We start from the raw sequence: 13,427 nt of genomic DNA on the forward strand, positions 1-13,427 counted from the left end.
CAAGTAAAATCTTAATGAAATTTCAATGAAAAGAGGAAGGATCCACTGACTGCAGAGAGGGGTCAGGAATACACACCTCTCTTTACCCAAGCTCCTAAACACAATCACAGTGCAATAAACCAATGTTTAATTGATCAATGTAATCGCTTTACTTTATGTAAATGCTATAACACCTGTATCGGTTGCTTCTAAAACAAAACACTGTAGCTCTGTGCACCACGGACACCCCCCTCCAAGCACTTGGTAGCGCTCAGATTGTAACAGTTTCTCTGTGGGTTTTTCCTGTTCAGTTTCTTTGAGGGAGTGAGCATGGCCGCCGCTGAGATAGCTCGGCAGATGGTGAGTAGAGCTGGTGCAGTGTTGGGTGGGTGCTGGATGTGACCACAGACGGAGGATACCGATCATGGAGCCACGTTCATGCATGGACCATGAAGCCGTATGTCTGCAGTACTAGCGTGCAGCATCTTTTGCCCATCCTCCTGCGGTGTGCTGCTACTGCTGATTGTGGGGGAGCAGCTTCCCCCCATTGTATGCCAAATGTGTTACACCAGATTTGAAGCCAAATGCAGGGCGTTGGCAATGTAGGGATGCATGGCACTGTGGTGTGGGAAGATGAGCGAGAAAGAAAAATCAGTTTAACCATTTGCATAACAGGTGCAAGCAAATGCTCAGTGCTGATCTAAAAATGCTCAGTACTGGTCTCCTGCTCCCTGCTGTAGCCGAGGCCGGTCCTTTTATTTTCTAAATGACTGGCCAGTTATTCTAGCAGCTAGACTCTAGCTAGCTAGTACTGTATGCTGCATGAATGGATTAAGTGTTCCTTTGGTGGGCCCACTGATGTATATAAAATCAATAGTTGGTTTGTATGGCTTGTGTCTGTTTTGCATTCTGTTATTCTATCTCTTCCTTGTTTCATATCTCCTCTATGTTGTGTTGCTTTTGTGTTTTCATTATACAGGACTAATCGCATATAAACGGGTAGCAGCCAATAATCTGACAAATGTGCCACCCATACAAAAGATAGGGATGATAATAACACACACACACACACACACACACACACACACACACACACACACACACACACACACCTGCTGTGCTTGCTGTACAGACAAATGTTGGGTCTGGTCTTGTTGTATTTGTATTCAGGGCAGGTGTATAGCTGGGTATACACTGGGCAATATAGTCAATGATATGGACGATATTGCACATATATTGTCCAGTGAATATCATTGAAGATGTGTGCGGCCATAGGTCATCACCGATGTCCCGCAGGCAGGCAATCTGACAATATTGTCAACGACTGCATATATACGGAGCAAAGTGAAGGGGGGCGGGTGACGTCAGTGACCGATATCGTGAACAATATTGGCCAGTGTGTACGGTCAATATCATTAACCCGTGGCAATGACAGTATAGTTAACTTTATACAGTAGGTGGCTGTGGGAATTGTCTAGTGTGTGCTCAGCAAAAGGAGTCTCTGCACCCTAGGCCAGAGGTTCCCAAACATGGTCCTCAGGGTACCCCAATGGTTCAGGTTTTAGTTATATCAATGCTTAGCCACAGGTGACTTAATTAGTACCTCAGTCAGTTTGATTTAGCCATGTGTGCTGAGCCACAGATATACTTTAAACCTGGACCATTGGGGTGCCTTGATGACCTGATTTGTAAATTGCTTAGGCAACACTTCAACCTACTGCCCAACCCCACACTGATACCAATAACAACTTCCCTGCCCCTCAAGTGACAGTGTGGAGGTGATGTTCCACAGCCACCATCTACATTACATACAACAGGGTTGTCTTCCTCATAGGCAGGGGCAAATTTAGGGATCAGGCCGCCCCTAGGCACAACATTTTTGTGCCCCCCCATTTTAATGTAATCATATCTGTATATACATTTTTATTTATATATTTCATTAAAATTTAACTGTAGCCCACCTTCATATTTTTTTTAAAACTCTGGACTGCTCACTGTACGGAGGACCCGGAGGGAGGGAGGCACTTATTAGTACAGTGATTAGCACAATGTCTCCGTCAGTCTCTCTTCGCCTCACACACTGTGACTGAGTGAGCGCAGGGAGTGTATGTAGAGTAGCCAATGGGTGGGAGCCGGCAGCAGTGAGCCTGAGCCATTTCCGGACGCACAGGGGGACCGTCGGACCCAGCCACTAAGCGGTGATGTAATGTGCATGGCAGAGTGGGTGGACAGTGGCGGGTCGTGCCGCCCTTAATTGGTGCCGCCCTGAGGCCGGTGCCTCACGGGCCTAGGCACAAATCCGGCCCTGCTCATAGGCATTGTTAATTTTGTAGTAGGCAGACTCTGTGGCACCTGCCCACATCCCAGTGCCCTAGACTACTACCTAAAGCTGCCTGATGGTAGAGCCAACCCTGTTTGTATTAAGTGGATAGGTGTAGCTAAGGGGAGAGTTTAGCATGTAATGCTGAATATTTCAGTTCTGGTAATGAGTTGATATTTGACGCTACATTAAATGTAATGCAAATGACTAGCGCAAAACATTCCCTTTCCATGGTTTTCTGATGTATTCTGTATAAATATATTTGGTATATACCACCTATTATTTTGTTTAAGAAATCTGTTGATGGTCTTAGCATATTTACAACCAAACCAACATGAGAACTGGGATAAAGGACCTTTGTACCTCTAATGTACTAATGTTATTTTGTATAATTTGCTTAGATGTTGGGTTGCCAATTCTAGTCCTGCTGCCACATTTTACAATATCTGAGATCAAAGAGTGCCCTCTGGAAGATATACTCTTTGATGCTGCATGTTAATTGCCATCTGGTACCATGGCTTAAAGTGTGACATGAAGTTTATGGTTATTGTACTCTAGATTGTGGAGTTTTGGGCCACAAATTAGTGAATAGCTCAATCACTTAAGTCAGTCTTTGGTAAAGAGGTGTCGTGGGCTCCCAAGCTTTTACCCTAGTAATAACACCCCATTCTAAGTAATATTTGTGACTCAGAAACTATAAAACACTTTATCTTGGACCTTTTTATGTTAATTAAAAATGTGTTTGGAATTGTGTCAGAGTAGACAAAAGTTCTAAGTCATAGGAGAATGTGAATTTTAAGTGTTACAAGACTGGTATTACCCCTTTTACACCGCCGCAAAAAACTGGGGGTTTCCCTCGTGGACCTGGGTCAGCGGCGGTGTAAAAGGGGTCAACCCATGTCCATTTACACCGGACTTCTACCCTGGTCCTGACTAGGGTGGAACACAGACAGGACCTGGGTAGTGAGCAGTGTAAATGGGTATGCCGAGTCGTCCGACCTGGTTCTCATTTACAGCAGTGGGGATGCCCAACCTCCAGACTGCAGCGTCCTGCGTTCAGGCTCCGCTGCTACACTTTTGCAGACAGCAGTGGAGATAGGGAGAAGGTGAATGGATGCCTGTGTCGGCATCCATTCACCTCGCGGACGGGGGGAGGGGATGCTCACAGTGCACGGAGGCTGGGGGCAGCCCAGCAGGTTACCCTGGTGATGGGCTTGTCCCGGCGCATGATGTCATCTCCAACACTGCCCTCATTGCGGGTCGGCACTGCAGTGTAAACGGTGCATATCCCGGGTCCGACCTGGCTTGGAACAGTGTTCCAAATACTGGGTCGGGTCTGGGATTTTGGTGTAAAAGTGGTATAATCATTAATAAACCATTAAATAAGTAATATGCCATTTATATAAAATAAATGTTTTCCATACATATAGACCTTAATTGTCACTATGTTATGTTGTCTGCAGCTGCGACCTTGGTGTCCTTTCCAATTAGTTCATGCAGGAGGACCTGGCAATAAATATATTGTAGCATTGCCTCTGGGGGTGGAATATGGATTGTGCAGAGTATTAGAGCTGACATAATGCCGAACTGCCCAGTGCATTCTATCTGTATGTAATCATACAAAGACATCCACAATCTAGGATTGTTATAGATTGTAACAGCCAACAATGTTTAACATACTGTAGAATAGACAATAAATGCAAAAAGCTGTGTCCACGTACATCTAGCCTCTGTTTGTGGTAAACAAACAGGATTCGGTAGAGTTGGGCATCTCTCTGGACACTTTTTCTGTTAATTAGCTTCTTATTTGCAAAATGTAACAAATAGGACTCACACGTAGCTTCTGCTGGTTAAAATTATATGTGGCATGTCTATATTCAATGTGTGACTGCGGCTGTATCTGCATATGAAGTGTTAAGTTACGGAGTCGTTACCAGAAGAAAACTGTAACGTTAAATTTATTACGCAGATACAGTGGCAAATAAGATTCACCGTTTCCTCTGTTTTGTAAATAACGCTCTATTTATTGGGAAAAGGGTCACGACGGAGCTCAGGCATTATGTGTAGATAGATGTATGTGAGTACATCTGTAGTTCCCTCATCCTACTTTTCCCAGCCATAGAGAATAAGGTTGTACAATATGCCATTTCAGTGTTGGTCAGGTAATGTGAGTCCTGCCAAGGCTCAGTACTTGCAAGTCTTTTGATGCCAGCTGTGGAGAATAGTCTACTTGTCATGTTCTCTGGGCTTTGTACAGTTCTGATAATGACAGTGACACCCACATATTTAACAGGGGATACATACATGCGCTCCACAAGTGCCCCAACCTGCACCCTCTACCCCTCTTAACCTTTCTGTTTGCATACTAACTCTTAACCCTGGCCACCAGTGAATAACCCTAACCACTGTACATTACCTCCTAAATCTAACCCACCTACTAACTCTAATCCCATCCCCCCCCCCCCCCCCTGCAACCTAACCCTAAGTTCCCCCTAGTGCAGGGGTTCCCAAACTTTTTTTAATCACGGCACCCTAGAGCATCAAAATGTTTTGAAGGCACCCCTAGGTCAAATGTTTCTTATTGAGAAATTCAGAAAAAATATATAAAAATATGTACATTGTGTGTATATGTCACAGTTATGTGGTGACGGGCAGGATTTGCTCCTGTTTGTCCACATATATTATAATTGGAAGCCACTAGCACTGGTTTTGCATGTTACATTGCACATAACTAATATGAAATAATCCTGGCCCACCAACCCAAGGCACCCCTGTAAGAGTCCTGAGGCACCCCAGGGTGCCTAGGCACACAGTTTGGGAACCACTGCCCTAGTGCTTAAACAATGTCATCCTGAAAAACACCTTTCCTGTCAGGAAAACTAGTCACTAATACTCTGCTACACTTCTAAGAATGAAAGGAAGTGGTGTTGCCCATAGAAATCCATCAGATTTTGTCTATAATTTTCTAAGATGCGATAGAGAAATAACCGAATCTGATTGGTTGCTTTGGGCAACAGCACTTATTTTAAGAAGCTTTAGTAAATGTACCCTAATACTGCTTTCACATTGCAGAAATGGGTAATGACACGGTATTCTTAAATGGGACTTTAAAACGGGTCTGAGCCTTGAGACCTTTCACATTGCAGGTGAAAACCGTTTTAAAAATCATTTAATACCATTGAAACATTCAACCCGTTTAACCCCCAAGGGACACGTTTCAAGCCATTGAAATAGAGCTGTTCAAACTGCCAAAAAAAGGCTTTAAAACGTGTAGGACTCTGCTTTTTAACCGTGTTGAAATACCGGTTAACTTTAACCGGTAAATCAACTCTGGCACTTTCACATTGCAGCCTTAAACGTTTTAAAATAGAAAAAAACGGCAATATACCGTTTTAAAAGTGCAATGTGAAAGGGTAGTAAGTTGTTCACATTGATTCTGCACTCCACCCAAAGCATAACAGGATAATACACCACACAACTATCTATGGAACATTAACTCCTTGAGTGGTGGGTTTTGCTGGGGCAGGACAAATTTATTAGGACAGGTTTGTCCTACCCCAGCAAAACCCACCACAGGTCATAGGAACCCGCCGCCCCCATCACCTTCGCTCCAACGTTAGTACGCCGGAGCTCCCCTGACGCCGCTGTTGCTATTATCTTCTAGATCAGGCATTCCCAACCACGGTCCTCAAGGCACACCAACAGTGCAGGTTTTAGTGATATCCAGGCTTCAGCACAGATGGTTTCATCAGAATCCCTCGGATACTAATTAAGTCACCTGTGCTCAAGCCTGGATATCTACAAAGAGAAAAAAGGAGGGAGTTGTTGCAGCGCTCTTAAATTTTAATGAGTGAATAAATCTCAATAATAATAAAATTTAATATTAATACATGACATACAATACATATATAGATAAAAAGAAACCAATAATTATAATTTATAAAAACAACAGGTGGACCAATGGATGTGTGGAGCATATGACCTGCTCTGGTAGACAACCCGTTTGTGGAGGGCACTGGAGTCCAATTTGTAGTCCCAATTTGTAATCCCAAGAAGTCGCTGGAGGTGTCCCTGTCCAGATAGGAGAATGTTGCTTGTAGGGATCCTCTCTAAAGTGCGATTAGTGCAATGGGAGACTGGTTGAGGTACTCCAAAAGCTGCAGATGAGCCTTGATATTTACCCCAATCCGAACTTATGCGGGGAGGCTTTGATTGCAAAGTGCTCTGTGCCAAGGAGATAGGATGCTCCAAACAAATGAAAGGATGGTTGTAGGTAACCAGAGTAATTCAGCAGGTGAAGAGTAAAGTCCACAATTGGTCCAACCTGGTCACCAACGCGTTTCGCTGTCACTAGGGACAGCTTTATCAAGCAGTAAAGGTTTTAGTGATACCTAGGCTTGAGCACAGGTGACTTAATTAGTACCTGAGTGATTCTGATTAAACCATCTGTGCTGAAGCCTGGATATCACTAAAACCTGCACTGTTGGTGTGCCTTGAGGACCGTGGTTGGGAATGCCTGATCTAGATGGTGCTAAATAAATAAGTCTTCTGATTGGTTGCTATGGGCAACATCCCATCTTAAATAGAACTTTCACCTTAGTAAATACACCCCTTATTTTCCTTACAATCTTGCTGGGCAATATGCAGTATGAAGCACTTGCCCTAATGTAAAAACTCCTGCTTCTCTAGAATGTAAGTATACTGTGTTCCTAGATGTTTAACTCTGTTAAATGAATGACGCTTAGGTATGTGTGGTTCTTTAGGGTAAACGACAAAGCCACTCATCTGATTGTCAAGAACGTTGTGAATGAGGAGTCCTCTGACCATATCATCTTCCCACATCACTCATGTGTCCATTACCTGTGCTCACAGATATGCATCGATGAGTGAATGTATGCACTGGATTTCAGCTAGGAGATCTTGCTAGTAGTGTCTAATTTCATTATCTGACACAGTGCATAGTATCCTAAAGTGTAGCTTTTTTTGCAGGATATATCTGACCAACTTTTTCTTTCTATTTTTTTCCTTAATTTCGGGCATAACTTTTGAATAAATGTATCCCATTCCCATGGCTGACATCAGTCCTATAAGCTGCTATCTATCTCAGGCTTTGGTCAAGTGCTTCCAGGCATTTCTGCAATCTCAAAGGGATTTCTAATATGAAACGTTATTAATAGTCCATTACGTTATGTTTATTACAAATTGTAATGATCATGCCAATACTTATTGTTTATATAATTCTATATATCTCTTATAAATACACCCAGAAAATAAAGGTTTCCTGGTCTCTGTAGGTACTGTAGCAGCTTGCTTAACTCCATGGATCACTCAGTTGGCTGATGGTGCTGCTGGTGATCCAATGCTGTGTGATAGGTCACAACGCGGATCACTTAATGCTAGCAGGTTGCATTTACTTATCAGACACCTCCTGTTGCATTACTGTACTAGTGCATCCCTGCTGCATCCAAATAACCAGCAGTGATGCCACCTCCTACCATGTCTGAATCGGGCCCACAGTGCTTTGCAGCTTGCCGCCTACCTTCCATTCATACGGCCCATGCTGACCTCTGTCCATGTTCTGCTGGGAAGCCTTGGGTTCTGTCATTCATGTGTATACTACTTAGACATATGCAACCTACTGTACCTAAACATTATTGCAGACAGTCCACCTCTTCATGTCAACAGTATTCCCTGATGGAAGGGGGTTTGTTCAGCAGGGTAATAATCCCCTGCCACATTGCAAAAATCTTCATGAATGGTTTAAGGAACATGACAGAGTTCAAGCTGTTAAACATGCTGAAAAATAGTATGTCATGGAGGCCCCACCTCACACCATATAGGACATAAAGGATCTACTGCTAACTTCATGGCACAAACTCCTTCAGAGGTCTTCAGTGGAGTTCATGCCTGTTTTTGCAGCACAAGGGGGGACAAAAACATATTATATAATATGGTACTTGTGTATTATCACGGCGCTCCCGATATTAAGTCGCAGGACTTTTAATCACATTGCATCGCATGCCATACACCGTGGTGCACACCGATGCGATTTTAAATTGTATAAGCACCCTAATGTGTGCTTACAATGTTAAATGCACCCCCACCCCACCCCCAGTATGAACGCCAACCCGAAGTGTGGCGGCAGTAAGCGTCCTCCGACCTTTTCATACCCCCACTATCCACGTCGGCGTGGAGTTGATTTTATATAGTGTGGCGAGCCATTGAGCCCGAAGCGTGGCGAGCACACGTGTATTACTTTACATGTATTACGCATCCCCTCGCAGGGCTTGCTACGCTCGCCACGCTTCTGGCTCGGTGGCACGCTGCGCTCGCCACACTATATATAATCAACTCCACGCCGACGTGGATAGTGGGGGTATGAAAAGGTCGGAGGACGCGTACTGCCGCCCCTCGCGGGCTCACTGCGCTCGCCATGCTTCGGGTTCACGTTCATAGTGGGGGTGCATTTAACATTGTAAGCCCCCATTAGGGTGCTTATACAATTTAAAATCGCATCGCATCGCATTGTATGCCATATACAATTTTAACATTGTATGACATCGTGGGAAATCTCGCCGCATCGCATGCCTTATGGTCTGCGATGCGATAAGCGCCGTGATAGTACTCAAGTACCTATAATATTACACGGACAGCTGCCCGCCTTGCCAATAATTTGCTCTGCTTTCTGATCATGATAGCTGTGTAAGTTTTGGAATGTTCTCTAATGTAGGAGAAAGTAGTATTTACACTCATGATTTTAGTTTGCGGTCATCCAGACCAAATACAAGAACTGTCACAATAAATGTTGTACTGCAGAATGTTTCTGACTAAAAACATTGAGACCCCATGTTATGATCAGCAGTTCTATCTCCGAAAACCAACCAAGCCACTCCCTCTCTAGAATTGGGACCCTACCACTCCTCCATCCCATCCTCCAGAGGGATGGCTGTAGTCTAACAGTGTGGCATAAAGTTAATGGGTGATGCCATACCTGGGGATATTCTGAAGTGGATGGATACATTGAGAGGGGCTCATCATTCAAAATATTTCTACCCAAAATAGACTAGTCAAACATGCAGTGCCATACAGCATTTTGCATTTAGAATTGAGTCCCTTCCCTATTTCGTAATAGATAGTTCCAAGCATATAAGGGAGACTCAACTTGTATGTATGTACATTTTTTTTTGTGGTATTTTAGAACCATTTTATCTGTGTTTTTTTTTTTTTTTTTTTTTTTTTTTTTATGAAAATTGAAAACTGATTATACTAAAAACATCAGCAGTGTGTATGTACAAATTATATAATTTGATGTTTTAATGATTGTAGAAAAACAGTATGTTTTGGGCATCTCTCCAGACTCTATCCTGGCCAGATGCCTCTAGTTGATTAAGACTTCTGTGTAGGCTTCAAAGCCAATATCGCCTTAGCTTCTGTTCCATGAAACACTGTTCCAATAAAACATTGTCAAGTTGAGTAGTTTTGATATTGTCACTCTTGGCAAACACGTCCTAACAATCATACCTCCTCTATCTGTAGACCTATTACAAATGGTGCACCCACTACTCCACTATGTTTATACATGAATGTTACACACCTCCACCATTTAAAGTTTAAAAAAATAACACCCACCCCCCCAAGATTTGCACAGCCATCCTCTGTCACCCTAAATATACAGCTAGACCCATTAGTTACTAGTCCGCCCCTGTTGTGTAAATTGGGATAATGATCTTAATGATCTTTAAATGTTGCTCTGGTTCCTGTGCTTGAATACTGGCATCTGGAGTCTGCATTTTGTTCTCCATCCATTACTTTGTTAATTCAGGAAAATCTGTAAAGGGTAAAACTGTGTTACCGTAATAGCTTAGTAGTATGGATGTGAAGTGCAGTAACCACAGTTCCCTCCTTAGAGTATAAATATTTGTATTCATTTTAATTACTATGGGTTTACTGCTTGACTTGAAAGTTAACTTGTTTTCAGACTCAATCCCAGTGTAAGGCCCCGACATCACTAATTCATGATTGATTTATCTTTTCTTCACATTTTATATATTTTGGTCTGCTTACATGCACATGTTGACCTATTTCTTGCATTGTGTTGTGTTTGTTGGGAACAATAGAATTAGAATAGAAATAGAAAGTGTTGAGTGAAATGGACACTTAAGCTGTGTACACACGGGGCAATATATTGCTCAGTGTCCCATTTTCACTCGGCGACCAGAGATGGTCGCTAATGAAAATGACACGCTGCCGGGAGAAGTAGCTGGTCGGAGGAGCAGCGACCATTAGCGGGCTGAAACTGGGAGTGCGCACCCGGCGATTTATCGCCGTTGCACACTCCAATAGCTGCCAATATGGTCGCTCAGCAACCATATTGCCAGCGATAAGTGTACCGTGTGTACACAGCTTTACAGAAATACTCTACTGCAATTTATCGCAGGTAAAAGGTTTGGCTGGGGCTATCTTATTAGCCCAATAAAAGTGGGGGGAAACGGTAGTTGTTAACGCCGGATGTATTATTGGGGATAATACGATATCCCTCTATTAATAATACACAGCTGTATCTTTTTAGATTTGTGTATACTGCAAACAGGAGTTGGTAAATACAACAGTACCATAAGCATGGCATATAGCTGCTCTTAATTGCAACCATCATTAAATTGCAGGTTATTCGATTAACCCATTTATGGTTGGATTCATTGAAATAACACTTTTTATTTTAAATAATTTATTTAAATGTATCGCACATACCACACAATAGATTAAATCAAAGCGTACTATTCAACAAACTACTGAATGTATGAGCTATGACTACAAATAGAAAAAAGGAAAGACTGAAGATAACAAACCTAATAGGAGAATTTTAAGAAGAGGAAGAGAGGAATGGAAGGCTGAAGAAACGGATGTACTGCAGGATCTAACTCCAATATGAAAATCTAGGAACACCTGAGTCCTCATGCCAAAACAGAGAAGACATTACACCAATTAGTAAAATTGAGGGAGGCATGAGCCATAATGACATTAAACAGTAAGGAGGAAAATAAATGCACTGTAGTTTTTGTAGTCAACCTGAAAATGATGGACCTAAACTCATCCTGCTTGTCCATAGGGGAGAGCATCATATCATCCATGGACATGTAAAAGTGCATTCTCTGGCACTATTCACTAATGGATGGGGGAAGTCGGGAGTGCCAGTGGACATGTAGAAACGCCCTTGCTGCATTGTTGATTTGCTTTAACATAGAATTTCTAGAAGGACACTTGAATACCAGAGTATGAGAGGAGCCAGAACCCTGGTCCCATTGGGACAGAAACCCCAACTATTTGTTTGGCTAAAGCAATTACTTTGTTCCAGAAAAGTGCTTTAAGTGGACATTCCCATCGGATGAGGAAAAATGTACCACTCCACATCTCTAGAAGTGAGGGGACACTGAGGACGAGTACTTATGTATCCTATATGGGCATTGGTACCATCTTGTTAGGACCTTACATTGTCTCAAGGACCTAGGGAAGCAGGTATTGCTAGTATTCCACACTACAGTGCTCCCTTTACTTTCTAAATCCCTATTCCAAATCTTAAAAGGATTCAAATTCCTGCCAAGCATCCCCGCCCCCCGGCCGAGATTAAATGCCCCCCTCCAGTGGTAGAGATGCCTCATGATGTGCACACAGTTGATTGCACGACCAGTGGAAATTGTTCATTCGTGCCTGTGACCGGTCTAGTGTATGGCTACCTTTAGAAATGTAATCGTGCTAATTGTCTTCAAAATCAAATTTGCAATTGCTCTTGAAAGTTTCAGAACATATGGTCTTCTCAGTCAGAGGCCAGGGCAGAACATATGGCAGGTTTATCAGTCATAGGTCAGGCAGAGGTCAGGCCAGAACATATGGGCAGTCCTCTTTTGTCAGAGGCCAAGACAAAACATCTGTTTACTTTCTAATAGGTAGCACTACGCGCCGACATTGTGGCCGTGTAAACATCAGATGGGATGCAGTTAATTTACCGGCAGTCAGAATACGGCAACCATTGGCAGATAGTCAAAATACTGACATTCATTATGCAGACACTGTCAAAATACAGACATTTAAGTGTTGCTATATCAAAAAGTCGACATTATTTTATCATTAATTTTTTTTTTTCTCTCTTTGAAACCGTGTAGACAAATACACTCCCAAATAAACCACGTCATCCTTTTGACATGTTGGCATTTTCAACATGTCGGTATTTCGACTGTCTGCCAATGTTTGTCTGTATTTTGAATTTCAGGAAATCATACTGTACCTCATTATATTTATGTCCACTAGGCAGTGTGGAGAACACGACGTCCAATCCGTTGGAAATCATACTGTACCTCATTATATTTATGTCCACTAGGCAGTGTGGAGAACACGACGTCCAATCCGTTGAGACCTATATCAACGGGTCAATTGATATCTATTCGTGTGTGCACAGCCTTAAGCTGTCCAATCTCTGGCCCTTATTCTAATCGGATCGGTACGGCCCGCGTGCGGCCGTACCGCCGATGTTTTTACTCTGCACATGCGCAGAGGTGAATCTGCGCATGTGCAGCCCCCTTCGCCGCAGACGTATTTCGTCCGCCGCAAAGGGGGCGTATAGGGGCGTGAGAGGCATCATGCCCTCATTTCCCTATGTGTACGCCCCGCGTTTCATGGGCGTTCCCATGCAAACGCGGGGCGTACGCATGCTAATGAGGGCATGACGCAACTCATGGGGGCGGAAAGCTGACGTCGCCGGATGTCAGCTTTCAGCCCCCATACAAGCTACCACACGGACGATTGTCCGTGTGGTCTCAGCTTGCGGGAGCTGCCGCGGCGTGCGGACCTGCCTTCGATGGTCGACGACCATCGAATGCAGGGGGCAGCTCCCACCATGGTGGAGGCGTAGCCTCCACCATTTTTATGCGGATCGCCAGCCGTCCGTGTACGGACGGCCGTGGCGATCCGTAGGGTGGGCGGGGATTCGTCTGGTGCGGTCGGAGCCGCATATGCGGCTCGACCGCACCAACCAGAATAAGGGCCTATCTGATGAAAACAGAAATCTGGAAGCAAATCATAATAGAACATTTGCTTCCAAACACTAGAAAACAAACACTGGTCATTCAGACAAACT

At 43.5% G+C, this 13,427-nt stretch overlaps 1 protein-coding gene across 4 annotated transcripts in view; it reads left to right on the plus strand.

Annotated features, from left to right (window-relative positions):
- The first annotated feature begins 217 nt into the window (after positions 1-217).
- SEPTIN6 (septin 6) overlaps positions 218-13,427 on the plus strand; it is a 62,446-nt gene continuing 49,236 nt past the window's right edge. For all 4 annotated transcript variants that reach the window (XM_083159404.1, XM_083159402.1, XM_083159405.1 and 1 more), the window contains exon 1: positions 218-339. In XM_083159404.1, the coding sequence (XP_083015530.1) occupies positions 310-339 (30 nt within the window). In that variant the 5' untranslated portion in view covers positions 218-309. The remainder of the gene's footprint in view (positions 340-13,427) is intronic.

This window comes from Crinia signifera, chromosome 9 (genome assembly GCF_055691185.1).
Source record: "Crinia signifera chromosome 9, ASM5569118v1, whole genome shotgun sequence".
In the NCBI taxonomy this organism is placed as follows: Eukaryota; Metazoa; Chordata; class Amphibia; order Anura; family Myobatrachidae; genus Crinia; species Crinia signifera.